At 41.3% G+C, this 17,357-nt stretch overlaps 1 protein-coding gene across 2 annotated transcripts; it reads right to left on the reverse strand.

The window, feature by feature from the left end:
- Positions 1-31: 31 nt before the first annotated feature.
- LOC135332830 (uncharacterized) lies at positions 32-17,293 on the reverse strand. Of its 2 annotated transcripts, XM_064527745.1 has the most exons (12): positions 17,153-17,293; positions 16,108-16,237; positions 14,120-14,194; positions 13,810-13,964; positions 12,433-12,481; positions 12,199-12,348; positions 11,907-11,980; positions 9,982-10,146; positions 9,597-9,706; positions 9,237-9,466; positions 6,245-7,359; positions 32-2,455 (listed from the first exon to the last, which is right to left on the reverse strand). In XM_064527745.1, the coding sequence occupies exons 1-12, from the start codon at positions 17,198-17,200 to the stop codon at positions 191-193; spliced, it is 4,566 nt and encodes a 1,521-aa protein (XP_064383815.1). In that variant the 5' UTR covers positions 17,201-17,293; the 3' UTR covers positions 32-190. The 2 variants fall into 2 exon arrangements, with proteins under 2 accessions (XP_064383815.1, XP_064383816.1); XM_064527746.1 differs by lacking the exon at positions 17,153-17,293 and having other exon boundaries at positions 16,100-16,152.
- Positions 17,294-17,357: the final 64 nt, after the last annotated feature.

A 17,357-nucleotide genomic window follows, 5' to 3' on the forward strand; every position in this document is an offset into this window, starting at 1 on the left:
GTCTGTAAAATAACAGGACATGACATGCTGGTCAGAGTTTATTCAAATGTGCTAATTTATTCACAGCCAATAACAACATTGGATTTCATACTAGACCACAAATGCTAATAAGACTAGATCTACCAACAATTTCCACGCTAAAATACAAACACACTTCACAAGTTCTTAGTTTGCTTGTACTACTGTCTCATTACAATATCTGCAGTCGCCCGTTGGCTTGATCGGACACAACAACAGAGTCATTGCGATCAATAGAGAGTCCATAAATGCTATTAAACTGTCCCTCTTCCTTTCCTGGTCCACCTAACGTGGTGATGTAGGCTCCCTGAGATGTGAACACACTCACATGATGCGGTCCATTCTCACTGACGTACACTGTGTCACTGCTGTCGATGGCAATGGCCCAGGGTAAGCTCAGCTTCTGACCATTGGCTTTTTGTGAGAAGGTTCTCAGGAATTGACCTTCAGCAGTGAAGACTTGTACTCGATTGTTACCACGATCAGTCACATAGAGGTTGTTGGTACTATCAAATGATGCATATAATGGGTTTCGTAATTGTCCGTTCCCATTTCCAGTTGTACCGAAACATCGTATGAACGTCAGATCGGTAGAGAGCACTTGTATTCTGTGGTTACTCTGATCAGTCACATACAGGTTGTTGTCTGTTCTGTTATAACAAATACCTAGTGGGCTATTAAACTGAAGGTTATCACTGCCTTGACTACCAACAGCTGCCACAAACTCTCCGTCGGATGAAAACTTATTCACACGATGATTACTACGATCCATTACATAGATGTTGTTGTCTTTGTCCACAGTCACTCCATGATGTGCATTACTGAGCTGTCCAAACGTTCGTATCTTCTTACCCTCCTGTGTCAATACAGAGACAGTAGCTCCTTCAACAACAACTAACTGTCCCTTACTGTTGGAGACAGTGCCTCGTGGGCTGTTCACACCTCGTACAACTCGGGAAGGCTTGATGAAGCTCTGTGGTGATGGGGCTACAGCTATTGGGAATGGACTGCCTCGTACTGCATCCCCATTGACAGTGATGTGTAGTTCATGCTTTCCTCGTTTCATAGGGCGATAGTTGATCTTGTGTTGGCCATGTTGTTGCTCGATCACTTCACATTTACTTTTATTTTTGCTTTCGATATGCACAAGTTCAGCTTTTAGATTGAGTTTGTCATTGAATTTCTTATTGTTCTTGGTCATTGCTTGAAATGATACAGTTTTTGTTTCTCCAGTTGTAGCTCCTTTCAGACCATCTCCTGCCATGTGGCTGTTCTCGAAGCTGAATGATCCACACTGTTCAATCTCTAGCAAATCTCGATAAGCTTGTTGGAGAGGTTTTTTTCCTTTAGTGATCAGTTCTATGTCAGCCTTTGTCTCTGGCTGAATAGCATTTGATTTGAATTCAGTAGAAATTTGTTTGACTCTTTTGAGAATGGAAGATTTCATTTCGAGTACTTCGCCGTCTGTACCTGTTTTGAGACCCCCCTCAGCGTACTCCAGACAGCTGGTCAGTTTCACCTGAGTGTTCTCCACTTGGTCCCTCTGTGCTGCCAGATCTTTCAGCTTCTGTTGAGTCAGCATATCTAGCTCTCCCATAAGCTCTGCCCTTCGTTGGTCCAACAATCGATGCTGTCCGTCAATCTCTTTGTGGATGTTGGCTTCAATCGCGGCCCTCTGATCATGAATTGCCTTGGCTCTTGTGTCAAAGTCCTTCAGAGCTCGTTGTACACTGTCCAACTTCTCTTTGACTGGTTTGAGACTGGAGACAAGTTCTTCCTTGTGCTTGGTCAGCACATCAGCCACCAAGTCGTAGTTGTGGTCTTTATGGAGACGAATGGTGCAGTCCATGCAAATGAGAGTGGAGCAGGTATCGCAGTATATCTTAAGGGCATTCTCTGAGTGTTTGGGACAATGGGGGACGGCCTTCTTGGGGGGAACCAGGCTAGTCACTTGAGCTTTGAGTTCATCCAGCGAAATTAGTTTATGATTTCGTAGATATTTCATTAGTTTATGAGCAGCTTGACACTTGTCACACAAAAAGTCCCCACAGTCGTTACAGTACCCAGTGGCATTGCCATCTTCACAGTTGCCACAGTTCGTATCATCAGCCTTGTTGAAAGCATCTTGTATCTCAAACAAGTGATCGATGTGGAAGTCTGATTGCAGTCCAGCCACCCCCCTCTCTGACAGTGGGACAATGTGTCGACAGGTGGGACAAGTGAGGGAGCGTCCATTCTGGGTCACTAGTTTCTCCAGACACGGGGACTTGCAAAACACATGAAAACAAGGCAAGAGTTTCGGTTGCTTGAAAGTGTCGAGACAAAGGGAGCATTTGAGTTGAGCATCGAGTTTCTTGAGAACTTCTTTCGTAGTCACTCTCTCGGCCATGGTGTTGGGAATTCCTCCAGTGCTGTAAGGTTTGTTACTTGGCGTTATCTGCGAGAAGGAACATACAATAAGCACACACATGCACACATATCAAAACTCGGCTGACAACATTGTCTATAGCAAGCAAAGTACATGGAGTAGATCTATACATGTGATGCATGCACATTGAGGGATTATTAAACTCACAAATCCTTGTTGAGGACATTAATACAAAATAGCTAGTGATGTCATGTGAAATAAATCTAGTTTAACACTAATCAACCCATGCGCACCGAGACATAATGAGTGGAAAGTAATGCTACAGAGAACAAGTTCCAAGAAGAAAATCTCATGACATAACAATTTTGGAGATGGTGAGTTGCACAATATAATTATATATACAAGTATATATAGTCTGTTATTATTTATCTATATATAGCTGCATGCATGAGAAGTTGAGAAGTTAAAAACTGGTACATTGCAGCTTAAATTGTATGTACATGGAAGTGTAGCCCAATCTTCTTTCATGTGGTAATGTTTATAGAACGAGCACAAGCAAAATGCTAAAAAGACCTACTTCAAGAGCAGCACTTATAATATGCAACACTTCTTGGAGTGGTTGGAGAACAAGTATATATAGCACAAGTTCTGTAGATAATTAGTTAGTGTGCAGCATGTATGCTGCATTTTATATGTTAGATATAAGATTATAGGTTATAATTATGCCTCAGTGCGCATGCGCAAGCGAGGTATATGGTAGTGTGTTTGTATGTCTGTGTGTGTATCTGTGTAGACTGCTACAGCTGCTCAAGGATCAATGAAGTGCAAGAAGAGTTTCTACATGCTTCTAGTCATGATTTTTATTTGTGGATTTGCAAAATAATGCTTCGTTCTCGAGATATGCTTACTTGGAATGCCATTGCAGCCTTTTCAGAAGAGTGCGTAGCAAAACTTGACATGTTCACCGAGTGTTGCTACTCTACTTAGTAGTTAGCTCTGCTCTATAACGCTAGCTATATTGGTAGCTGCAAGAGTGAAAAGAGAGCTGCAAGGCTCTGCTGATGCAGCCATTAAGTGTACCGTATTGCAGGTAATTTTCGGGGGACAAAATATTCATGGTTCAGCAATATTGAGACATTTCGTGGGTAATATTTTCGTGGTTGCTGCTTGCACTGCAGGTAAAGGTAGGCAAGGTCGCTTCATTCGTGGGTAAAATATTCGTGGTCAGACCTCCAACCACGAATATTTTGCCCCATGAAAATTACACGCTATACGGTATATAGCTTGAACTTTTGGCATCGACTGTTTTTAACAACAATCGTGGTCGATCATTATCCACTCTTTGGTGCATACAGCACGTGCATGTGCAGGCTGCATTCACAGTACATTCATGGGGCACTCATAGTATAGCTTTTATGTTATTCTCCTACTGCACTTGTCGATATAATTATACAGAGTAATGTAAAAGATCGTTATAGAGTCTATGATAAACTAAAGCAGCACTGAAGTGTTAACCCTCGGCTATTGACATGAACAAATAGATCTATAAAGCCAGGAGTGTTATACAATAATAAAGAAGCAACAAACTAATTGGGAGTGGCTTGTTTTTAGGGTAGAAATTCATTAGCACAATATTTGTCAAAAGATGTACAAGTACAGTATGAGATTTGAGGAAAATTTAGAGATGAAAAAAGGGCTAGCTTGCTTAGCATACACATTTTCATTAGAAAAAAAGTTTTTTCTTATTATTAGCGCGGAATAATTTAGCGTTACCGTATATATCTTCTAATTTATCGGACACTTCTAATTACCACGGACACTCTTTTGGGTAATTTTCGTTATTCTAATACAACAGACACTCCAGTGCTTCATTTGTTCTAAATATATCCGAACAATACCTGAAACGTTGAGTTACATTCATAGACGGTAAGTTATAAGACTTAGAGTGCTGTAGTTAATTAGACAGCTTTGAGTAGATAGCTAGTGAAACCATAGATGAAGGAAGAGAAAGGGATTGGAAACGCACGCCATTTAACGTCACGTTTTACTATGTTTTGTACGTTGTGTGGGCGAAACCCTTTGAAGTCTAGGCGCATTACGCCTAGGCTGCTAAGCTAAGAACACTTATTTTCGTCTGTAATCACAAAAACAAGAGCTAGATATTGCGACTGAGATGTGCTTCATAAAGAAAATACCAAGTAGATCTACAAAGTTGTGCTACTCTTGGAAAGTTGTCTGAACATGAAATGTATGTGCTGTGGGCCATTGAAGGTCAGTTTTCTTTAAATTTTGCATATTAATCCCTCTATAAGGCTACTCAAAGCTATCTTGCCTAGCTTCTTTCATGAAATAGACTCTATGTACACTACTTTAATGTATGGTCTTTCCCCTTTCTTGTTTGCTTTAGAGAAACTCGAGATTTCCACTAAAGCTTATTCTAAACTGTTAAGGCCGTTATGCTTTCACTTTAATCCCTCTATTCTAACACTGATCGATTATTAGCCCTTCTGGCATTCATAGCAAGGGAGAATAGTCTTTACTGTATCGTAATGTATATTACTTACTTTTAATAGGAATGCCACACGGAAGAAGATATCAGCATTGGAAAAAAGCTGCAAGAGATAGACGGCTGGCTTGGTGTGCCAAAGATGGAAGTGCAAACGAAGTTCTCAAGTGATTCTAATATTACATTGTGTCCTCTGATAAGTCCTCTGATAATAACTTTTACCGATCATGAACCAACTACAAATGTATGTCTACATTATCATTAAATAAAACAACCACTTTTTATTAATACAATTATAATAATATGGAAGTTGTACTGTATAGAACTTAAAGCAGTATCTCATTCTAATCCTTTTCATTATCCTGTGAATAGAGACCGTAGTCATTCCTTTATTGAGCGCAAAACTCTTCAGTCTTATCGTGGAAGTGTATTTTCAGTGTATTATTATTCCTGTCAGAAGTTACCAGGTCTAAGCAGACTTCTCAGCATTCTGACTATTTTAGCTTGTCTATTATGACTTCTAATATGACCTGTGCAAGATATCTTACCATGTTAGCCCTTTGATAAGAAGACAAGCTTTGATTCACTGCCACAGCAGCCTCTCTTATTGGCGCCAATCTCGCGCGCAATGTATCCCTAAATAATGATTACATCACTGTAACGTGCCTGGATTCAACCACGCCCATCGTTTCCAATCCCTTTCTCTTCCTTCATCTATGGTGCAACTACCGTACGGGTATAGAAAATTTCGAGGTGTTTTTAATTTCGCGTTTTTCGTGGGTGGCTGCACAACACGAAAATTAAAACCCGCGAAAGGCTTTGTTTACGCATGCGAGATAGTGACACACCCTAACTCCACGAAATTTACTACCCGTGAAATTTTCCAAATAAGACAGAATATTGAATTGCACGAAAATTTACACCCTCGAAATTTTCTACCCGTACGGTATTCAGTTGCTCACTGTTCTATTAAACTTAGCTAGCTCGCATGCAGCTACTTGCTTGTTCTAATTATTCCGGACACTTCGCATGCTCTATAAAAATCTGTTCCAATTATACCCGGACAATTTCCAAAATAATTATTTTTTGCTGTCCGATAAATTAGAACATATACGGTAATTACAAATTCGAGTACCCAATTAGTACCAGTATTAATTTGCAAGGTTGTCACAAGGATCCCTGCATGGTTCAATTCCACGGTTTTTTCGGCTTGGTATAACAAGGTTGTATAATAACCAACTTCTGTTGGGTTGCTACCAGGTTGTAACAACCTCAAATCCATGGTAGGTTGTAATTTTTAATGCGCTTTGGCATACATAACATCACAGTTAAATGTACACAAAAAATCATACCTTTATAGGTAAGGTAGACATCATAGGCCCAGTTGTCATTGGCAGATCACCAGTATCTGGAGCCTCAGCTAACTTGGCTGTACGTGTGTACATGTATGTACTTTGCGGTTGATACAGTCCTACAATTGGCGGCTTCTGTCCTAGCCCTGATGGAGTTGTAGTGATAGGAGGAGCTACTCCCAATGAAGGCGGCACAGTGCATCCGAGACGGGGCACAGTGGATCCAAGAACAGGTGTGGATGTATTGACAACAGTAGTAGGTGTTACGTTGGGAGCATTACTAGGAGCAGGTGCTGAAGTCCTGAGGCCAGAAAATCCAGATCCAATGCCCAAAGAGGTAAATAAGGGTTGCCCACTTATAGAAGGTGCTGAGGGTCTAGTTAATTTGGTTGCACCAGAGAAGGGTTGGAGCTGGCCAGGCTTAGCAGAGAGTGGAAAGAGAACGCCACCACCTTGGTTGTTCGGATAAACGCCTGAGATGGGATAAATAAAATTTGTATTTTGTTGCTGCCTGCCAAGAGATAGACCCCCAGTGTTTGCTGCAGGGTTGCTAAAAGAAACTTCACCAGGTTTGGAAGTAGGTACACTGGAGGTATTCGAAAAGAGACCACCAGAAGTAAGAAGGGAAGAAGTTCCACTGGTAACAGGCCCAGCTGTTTGTCCAGGCAAGAGGTTGGGTCGTCCAACATTTAATACTCTCCCACCTCCCAGAGCAAAAGATGGTTTAGGCTGTCCAATTTTCGCAATACCGAACAACGGCTTCTGAGCACCAGCACTATTTATTAGAGTACTGGGGCTTGATCCAGTAGTAGGTCCTGTCAAGTTTGGAGGAGTGCTCTTCGGGCTAGTGTTAGGTTGACCTGGAGTGGCCATTGGTGGAGCAGACCCTTGAGTAAAGCCTTTAAGCAATAATGGGAGAGCTGCCTTGGATGGCAGTGGGGCTGAAGCAGATACTTGGTGTCTAACAGAAGAGTTTGGTAGCGGCTTTGGTGGGGACATCAGTTTAGCGATTTTGTCAGGGGAACAACCCGTGTTGACAATAATATAGGGGCACAGCACTCCTCTATCAGTGAGGGAGAGAAAGAGTGGGGAACATGGTAAGAGTATGGTGTGACCTGGAGGGGGGGGTAGAGTGTGTCAACACTGACGTACATGCGTGTATATGATACACAGTAAAACAGAGTAAACGTGTATATTGCTAAAAAGAATTGATGCTAAAAGTCTAAAATTAATGGCTGCTGCATCACTGTTGCATCACTATTGCAGCTACCAATAGCTAGCGTTTTAGTGCAGAGCTAACTGCTAAATAGAGTTGTGGACAAGTTTTGCTACAAACTTCCGAAAAAACTGCAATGGCATTCCAAGTAAGCAAAACTATAGGCATAACTCGAGAACCAAGCATTATTTTGTAAATCAACGAATTTAAAACATGACTAGAAGACTCTTACTTGCACTTCATTGATCATTGAGTAGCTGTAAGACAGACAGACAGACACACACAGGCACACAAACACACTATAACGTATGCCTCGGTGCGCATGACTCTCTGAAATCAATACTGGTATGCTTGCATTGATGGATGTGCAGCGTCTTCTAATTATAACTATGCCAAGAAACAGAAAGTATATACTGAAGTGATAAACCGGCGTGAGGTTCTATGACATGCTTCAAGCTCACTTCTATTCGACAATGAAGCTTTAAACTATACCACAGAAATTAAAGCTGAGAACTTGCTATGTTGAGGCTATATCTATGCTAAAAACGCAACACTGTAGCAGCCACCAGGCGAGCAGACACACTGACGGACTACATGTATAAACCGCTTACGTACTTTAAATTAACAATACATGTAAAGGACTTTTGATACTATGATATTATCCTATGGATACTGAAGATTATCACGAGTCTGTGCCAGTAACTGCACGAGTGCCTGCAAGGCACGAGTGACAGTTACTAGGCACGGACGAGTGATAATCATCAGTATCCATGGAATAATGCATTTATTGCTTGGCAACCAAAATGCAAGTTGAATCTGCGCATGCGCAACATGCGGTTGCTTTATCAACCAGAAGAATGCGTAGCAACAAAATTGATTTCTCCCAGTTGAAGACGAGTTTAAGAGAAAGAAAACAGCTAGAAAGACAAAGAAATAAGACTCTAGAACACCAAGAGAGCTTACAGAAGGCTACTTAAAGATTTTGTAGAGAACAGACAAGAAAAAAGACAAGAAAAACGTTGACAACCAGCAACCCGTTTTGAAAATGGATAGTTCTGAAGGATAAACAGCATGTGCTTGCTTTCTATCATGCTCCAGTGTATCAGAAGAGGAAACATGCACCGCTATAACTGAAGAAAAGTGTGACAACCTTTTTTGAAGCCAAAACGACTTTATACAAGCCTGAACAGGCTTATATGGTGGTCCAGTACACTTCTACATGTGCAATACTTCGCTCAAAGCACCCACTTCCAACACTGATGCCTGTTTGATGCGTTAAATATGAACACTGACAACCTCCTGACCCTCAGCTTCACTGCAAAAATAGCACAGAAGTGATACAGAGCATCAGAAAACAAGAAAAGAGACTGATAAACATTGCAATGCATGATTATAAGTGTGTAAACTATGTTTTTCTTGTTCTCTCACTGCTGAAAACGTTTTATTCCAAATAAGAATCACTTCCTAGTGTGCAATAACAAGTGTGCAATAACACTTCCGGGTGTGCAATATGGAAAAATATCTGCACAGTCGGTGATGAGTCGCTTCCTGTGCAATTTGAATGTAAAACGCTGATGTCAGCACTTATTAAAAAGCAATAAAAGTAAATATATGTATACTGCATATCGATACAATGCACGTACGTCTAAGCCAGCCACAATTCACCCTTCCCCATCCCAAGCCCATTTACTGATCCAGCAAAACATTTGCAATGTGAAAATTGTTAGGATTGGTTGGGAAGTACCAACAAGTATCTACCCACCCCAAGCCACTTACTCATAGGGATCACTTCCTGGGATGTGTAGTCAATAGCCACGCCCACTGAGTGCGTGTCATTATTGTCGTTATCGAGAGGAGACTCGACCCTCCCACCTTCATCTAGGCCCCACTGCCACCAGGGCCTGTGGTAGTAATCTGAATTGCCCCTTGTCACTCCGTGAGCACCCCCCTCTTGGCCAAAACAAGGTGTGTCCACTGAGTTGTTAGAGCAGGTGATTAGGACACCCCTATAATGGAAAAGCAGGTGGTACTGTTAAGCACTGAGTACATATTTTAATGATAGAAAATGTTATTTTTATTATAAAGATGCAGACGAAACAAATAATTAGGGTAACAACTTTTAGGTTTACGCTGTACCATTGCTGCATGTGAGCAAAGTGAAACTTGTCCACATTCTTCTTGCTGGAATCGACACCATAGTAACCATACGGGTCATCAGCACATGTGTAACTAAGAGGCTGGTCTTTCTGTGTGCGGAAAATAAGAGGGTAACGTTATTCTACATGTACAACGAACTGAGTAAATGAGGCTAGAATTTGCAAGTAGATTTCAATAGACATGTAACATGAGAACTGATTTACGTAGGCACACTATGCTACTAAGCTCTCTTTTAGACAGATCTCTATTGCATGAATCTTATAGGTGGGCCAATTGATTATTAAAGTAATGTGCATGTGCCTACAAGTCTATAGATTTTACAGAAACCAAAAATGTGCGTGCGCCAGTGACACTTTCTACTTACTGGTGTGGACAGGAAAGCCATGAATACGTTGTCAGTACTCAGGTCCTGAGGTATGTAGGTCACTGCGAACTCAAACGCTGTTAGCCAACAGAGGTCAGCCACTTGCATTAGTTTCCCTAAAATCATGTTAGGGGGCTGAGGATAGCGACGCTTCTCCTCAAAGGCCTGGGGTATACATGTAGTGTGCGTGCATGAAGGTAGGAAACTTTATCTACACAGTGCACGTAGATCGGGTATGTGCAAATTGGAAGTATCGGTAGAAATATGTACACGTACTAGTTAATGCATGGTTGCTGGTGCTCTATGGATATTATTGGTCAAGCGGAAGTTCGAGAAACTCATGTAGCTCGAGGCGAATAAAACAGTGCATTAACTGGTTTGTAGTTTTTAGCTTCTTGCAGCTACCAATAGCTATCGGCTCTAGTATAGAGCTAACTACTAAGTAGAATAGCAACCTTCTACGAAAAGATTTTGCTATTCCTGATTCTGGAGAGATTGCAATGGCCTTCAACTAAGCAAAACTAGCCTTTACTCGAGAATAAAGCCTTTGTTAGCAAGATATAGCATTGCTAGAAGCTTATAGAATCACTTAGCTGTACTCGCATTGCAACCATGGAGCAGTTGTAGCTATTATAATATAAAATTCTATGGCTTAAAAATCAATTATTTTGACCACCAACCGTGCTCTAACCATAGATAGAAGAGAAAGGGATTGGCAACGGAGTGCACTTCCGGTACCATCCGTGTTTCGCTTCGAGGCTTACTTCTAATGTGGGAATCTAAACATAAATAATTCATGAGAATTGTTTTTGCCGTCTGTAAAAAAGTCTACAAGCAGTTCTACTGCTAAACATCAACTTCACCTCATTTGTGTGGCGATTTGGGACATAGCACACTACTTAGTAACACAACCTTAGCTATATCATAGGTGCTATAGGAACACAAGCGCATGAAAAGCCTCTGACAGAGGCTTGTACCTCTAGCTACTTCACAAAAATCAAGATTATATTTTATTCATTTCTAAATGATACCTACCACCAGGGGGCATGTGTTTAAGTGCTGGAGGGGTCTTGGAGAAGTAGGCATTAGACACAATAAGTTTCCCGGGTTTTCGCAGGAGTTTTAGGGTGAAACACGGATGGTTTCAGGCCCATCTGTGTACATTCAATGTAAAAGCATCACGTGAACTGCCCCCGTTGCCAATCCCTTTCTCTTCTATCTATGCTCTAACTACCCCAGCTGTGCTCTACAGTAACTACCAAAAAATGTCAACCATAAAATAATAGAGCACGGTCTGTGGTTACTACAGTTGTAGATCCTACAGTCCTGTTATGCCTCGGTGCGCATGCGCAAGCGAGGTATACGGTAGTGTGTGTGTGTGTGTGTGCGTGCGTGTGTGTGGACTATTTCAGCTGCTCAAGGATCAATGAAGTGCAAGTTTCTATAGGCTTCTAGTCATGTTTTCTTGGCATGTTATTTGTGGATTTGCAAAATAAAGCTTCGTTCTCGAGTTATGCCTAGTTTTGCTTACTTGGAATGCCATTGCAGCCTTTTCAGAAGAGTCCGTAGCAAAACTTGTTCACCGAGTGTTGCTACTCTACTTAGTAGTTAGCTCTGCACTAGAACGCTAGCTATTGGTAGCTGCAAGAGTGAGAAGAGAGCTGCAAGGCTCTGGACTTGCAGCCATTAATTTTAGACTTGAACTTTTGGCATCAATCGTTTTTAACTAACAATCATGGTCGATCATTACCCACTATTTGAGTTTCCCTGTGATTGGCAATCATAATCAATGTGTGTATAAAAGCTAGCTATTAGTAGTTTTATGTTATGTAACTTTGGCACCTCCACCGAGGCATCAGCACCCGCGGTGTTTTCATTAGCATAGTTTTTCCTTTGATCTTTGTACAAAAAACTACAAATGGTACCTTAGCAGTACATTGAACCACATCTCCGTTCTTCATGCCGAGTGCAAGTTGTTTTCCCTTGAGACTCCAGCAAACTAGGGAAAAAAAACCATGCATTGTATGTATAGCTAGTAGACTCTTTTGATATCAAAGCAAGCGACATCTCAATAATTTCCCCACTACTATTTAATGCAGGTATACGTATTAATTATAAAACCTCGATCTACTCAGGCCATTCCCATATACTACAATAACTGCACACAAGTACACAGTTAAGATATGTTGTAGCCGCACACCGATATACATAGCTCACCACAGTTGGCTTGCAGTCCAGCCCTCCTCACCAACACGATAACCTTGTTAGTGATCTCGAGCAGACTCACCACTCCAGTGGAGACCACCACCAGAAGTAGGTTTGGGAAGCTAGAGCCAGGGTTCCACTGAAGGTCCAACAGCCTTGCATCTGGATGGAGAGGAAATTGATGTTGACAGAGTGAATGGTACTGAAAGATAAGACTAGGGGACTACTATAGTTCCACGATATTACCTTTTTCTGTAGAAAGAGCGATGCTGCAAAAAGATTCCATTTGCTTCCCCTGAATTGAACAATAACGATTTGTAATGAATGATTCATACAAATGTACTTTTGACCTACATATGCATGGGAAGTACATGGGAAAAGTGCCTCAGAGCAGGTATACTATTAGCCTCCTTCATTGGCCTTCATAGAAAAGAAGGCCTGCTATCGACTGCTTGCAATTGCGCACAATTATTGGATATTTTTCCCCGTAAATTTTATATAATACAGAATTCACCAGAGAAAATATCCTAAAAGTCATACACAGAGCTATATAGTTAGCTAGCTAGAGACAGAGCTGCGTAGGTTTGTTGTACAGCTATTTTCTTCCGATAGAATCAGTAGCAGTAGTATAGTAGACTTTCACCAAAGTTAATGTTAAATGGGCGTGGCCTGTCCATATAGGCTCTTGTCAGCTTTCACTCCGTTCAGACGATTGTCATCCACACTGTTGCAGGCTGTGAGTATTTTGTTAACATAGCAGGCTAAGGGCAGCTATCAGAGAATGCTATCCGATGGGCTAGAAACCTTCAATCGAACTTTCTATCTACTTCCTTCAATCCACTTCCGTTTGTTGTGATGTCATAGTTTTACTGAGCATATACGATGTTATCCAAAGCCCCCAGATACCGGGGGGATATTAGCGCATGCGCAAGCAATCGATACCAGGCCCACTTCCCTAAGTGAAGTGGGAAGTGCGGCCTGGGACCAAGGCTAGTATACTATGGGACTTAGTATACCTGCAACTTACTTAGTATACCTAATATTCTGTTGTCAAGTAATTGTATTGTAGTTAAGCCTCGAGGGCAAGGTTTACGCATGCGCACTAGTATCTAGACACTATTTTGTTGGTGTCCATGTGATTTAGAAGCCCTCAGCCACTTTAGTACCCTCACTACGCTCGGGATACTAAATCAGTGCCTTTGGGCTTCTAAATCCCACAGACCACTCCAAAACAGTGTCCTACTATTATTTAAAAAAGGAAACCGAAATATCAAAGTCTATAATTATTAATGGCTGCACTCATGCAGCTTTGCAGCTCTTCTCACTTTTGAAGCTATAGCATCCTAGTACAGAGCTAACTCCTAACTAGAATAGCTAAGTATAGCAATAGACTTCGCTACTCACGAGTCTGAAGACACTGCAATGGCCTTTAAAATAAGCAAAACTATATTATTCGGTAAATCCACAAATTAAAACCCCCAAAAACATGACTAGAAGCCTACTTGCATTTAATTGATCATTAAGCAGCTGTAGACACGAACACGCGCACACTTAATTCTAATAGCTCTCATAACTCTTGTACATGTAATAAATATGATAACCCACATACAGCTCCCAACACACCTTATTGGCCAGTGCCCTGGTATCATAAAAGTAGATCTTCACCATTCCACTTTCCTTCACACACACTGACAGAGTGAGACTGTCATTGGAGAGAGCCACATGGATGGGAGGGGCAGGAGTGGGGATGTGAGTGGGCCCTATGTTAGCTTTGCCAGCTATAACAATGGAGATTATGATCAACTGGTACAGTACATTCCACAGTATTTACTGCCTATGAAAAAGACTATAATTATACTCATAAGAAAACTTCGGGCAGCATTTAGTTAAACGTACTAACTATAGTTTTGACTATCCAAATTGTTCATCTTACCCATCACATTCCTTTTTCCAATGCTTGCATCTTTGTCTACCTTGTACAGAAGAGCAGTTCGGAAAGCGTACAAACCTGGGGGCAGGGTATAGAAAACAAGATTTACATAATAATTACACGTAACGGTGAGAATAAATTAATGTGCATTTACAGTATAAGTACATTTACTGCACGACTGTGGGCAGACATCAAATGATTTTAATTACTACTGTTGTAAATAATGGTCAGTACATGCCTGGGTAATATCAATATCACCGAGGTTGTAGTCAATATACCTGGATGATATTGACATTACCCATGATGCAGACCGATTCAACCTAAAGCACCACCCACCACCTGTTCGATCCTTGAAATTATTACACAATCAGCAATAAGTAGGTTGTTATGTTTTGCCCTCGTGCTATACTGCTAACGTAGCCCCGAGGGCAAGAGTTGTAGCAGTACAGCATGAGAGCATGATGTAATAACCTATACATGCAAGTACAAAAAAATCATTATATGGCCTGTGCATTTGTGTCACGACAGCTTTGATTGGACATTATAGTTTAAGTATACAGTAGACTCTCGTTAATCCAGTCACCCTTGGGACCATGCAGCTTGGCCGGAATAGCGAGGTGGCTGTATCTCAGGAAATAGCCGCGGCTTAAAAACAACCTTACCTCGAATCTAATGACTACTTTTGCGGTTCTTGTTTCGAGGATAATGAAGGATAATGAATCATTCTGTTCTCTATTTAAGTGTAATCCAATTTTATTTGCTAAACCACACCCAAAACGTCATATCCGGCTGTAATATACGTATAAAATTACATTGAAAACCTTGTTTGGGACAGCCAGCACTGGCCGATAAACGGAATAGCGAGTGGCCGTACTTCAGGGTGAGTTTTGTGCAGTAAACATAATTATAGCTAGCATTCCGTGCCAAGCCAAATGGCCGGTATATCGAGGTGGCCGTACTTCAGAGAGCCAGGAATAGCGAGAATCTGCTGTAAATATAAGTTCCCTATCATACAGAACAAGATACATGTACGTATTCCAGTTCACCAAAAACTATCGGAAATGTGAAACGTCTAATAATTAATTTATCAGTTCCTCATTCAACTAGTGTTCAAACTGGTGCTGTGCTAATGCCTCTCGCCATGATTTGCTTTCCAAACAGTGGGAGCAAACCTTTGTCAAAGGCATAGTCTGTAGTCGGTAAAAATAGTAAGAGCACAGAAAGCAGTTTTAAGAGAAGAAAGTGTATTAGTGTATACATAATTATCTATCTAGATGTATAACTGCGAAGAAGTGTACATGTATTTATTGCATATGGTATCATTTGTAGTGTTTTGTGGCTTACCAGGACCTCAAGAAAAGAAGTAAATTGATCTCTGGTGTCCAAATAAGATTCTCTCACACGTGGGGATGAGCGCATGCGCATACATCTACAGGAATAAGGGGTGTGTCTGCAAGCAGCAAGATCAATAAATGGCTACTTACAGTATAGCTAGCTTTAGAGCTCTTTTCTGACTCGTGTAGTTAACAAAACGCTAGCGCTTCAAGGTTTACTCATAAGTTGTATAGAAACTTTGTGCGAACAGATGATGCTACAAAAGATTCTGAAGAGACTGCAACAGCCTTAAATGTGAGTCAAACTAGCCATAACTCGAGAAAGAAGCTTTAGTTTGCTAATCCACGAATCAAAGCTGTTAGTTTTCATTGCATTGCAACCGTTGAGCAGTTACAGCTGGAATACACACACACACACACACACACACACACACACACACACACACACACACACACACACACACACACACACACACACACACACACACACACACACACACACACACACACACACACACACACACAGTCAGCTTTACTGTATCCCTCCTGCGGCTACACCTCGAGGCATAAATATAGATCGACTGATCTAATGATAGGTTTTGAAGTAGGACATTTTGCACACCATCAATAATTGTACATGTACACTCACCCACTCACCAGTTTTGCAGCCGACAAAGGTAAATCCGAAACGGTTTGAAGTGCACAAAAGAGAAAAGCGTTGGTCTTTGCAACCCTCTACTCCAGAATCACCAAAGTGAATCTTGCGAAGTTCCATGAAACGAAAATCCTGCAAATAATATATATTATACAGAGAGACACGACTTTCAATTGTGCGACATAAACAGGAATCACATTCTCTATATGAAATTCAGAAACAAATCGCGAGCACAATACAAAACAAACTCTTGCAAGTTTCCCGTAAAGCGATCTAGTCTGGGGAGAAAGGTCTGGAGACTCTTGCAGCATTTCCGTGTGCTCTTGGAATGTAGCATTTCATTGGCTCTATCCAAATTCTATAGAGGCAATACTCAAAGGAGGTTCGACAGGGTCAAAAGGTCATTAATGAATTAATCACGTGTTCTTAATGGAGATCTAACCTGATGCTATTTCATCGATGTACCTCGGATCTTTCGTCATTTTGGATCAGTTCTCTGACCCTTCCAAGACTTTGCTTAGACTAAACCTTAGTTCTTTTACATCAAAAAATTTTCTTAGAACTATTAATGTGTCTTCAAACGATTAAAATATAGTTTGTGTGCGGGTTCAGAGGAAGTACGACATCCGCGTGTCATCCGCGTGTCTTTAACACACATTCCGAACTTTGACCTAAGGAATGTGTGTCTCTAAAACGTTTCCTTTGACACGCGGATGTCGTACCTCCTCTGGTGCGGGTTAGAGGTACTAATGCATTGGGTCCAAAGGTCAGGAATGCAGTGTACACAATTAAATGTTATTATCCTTGACCTTTTGACCCTATCGAACCTCCTCTGGCAATACATTGTGGGTTAAAAATCACATGACATACGATGTGTGTTTCATTGGCTTCGGCCACATTCCGCTAGCACACAGAAATGTTGCAAAAGTCTCCAGACCTAACCCCTAGCTCTACTTGATTCCCCCCCCCCCCCCCGTATTAATAGGTCTGGCCCTGAGACAGCCCAGGCCTAGTGCCTGACGTTCTCACAACATTTGTAGAGTCTACCTGAATATCTTCATCGGCTGCCCACTGAAACTCATCCTTGGCAGCCATTTCCTCCTTGCACGCTAGTCTATCAAGACTTGGTTTATAAGGTTGCTCGATTCAGTCAGACACAAAGAAATGAAGAATAATTATACTAAGCTTTAATTAATTGTTTTCTAGTACTGCTGTACGGGCTACAAAACGACATTTTCTAACATGAGCTGAT

The sequence above is a fragment of the Halichondria panicea genome, chromosome 3 (genome assembly GCF_963675165.1).
Source record: "Halichondria panicea chromosome 3, odHalPani1.1, whole genome shotgun sequence".
In the NCBI taxonomy this organism is placed as follows: Eukaryota; Metazoa; Porifera; class Demospongiae; order Suberitida; family Halichondriidae; genus Halichondria; species Halichondria panicea.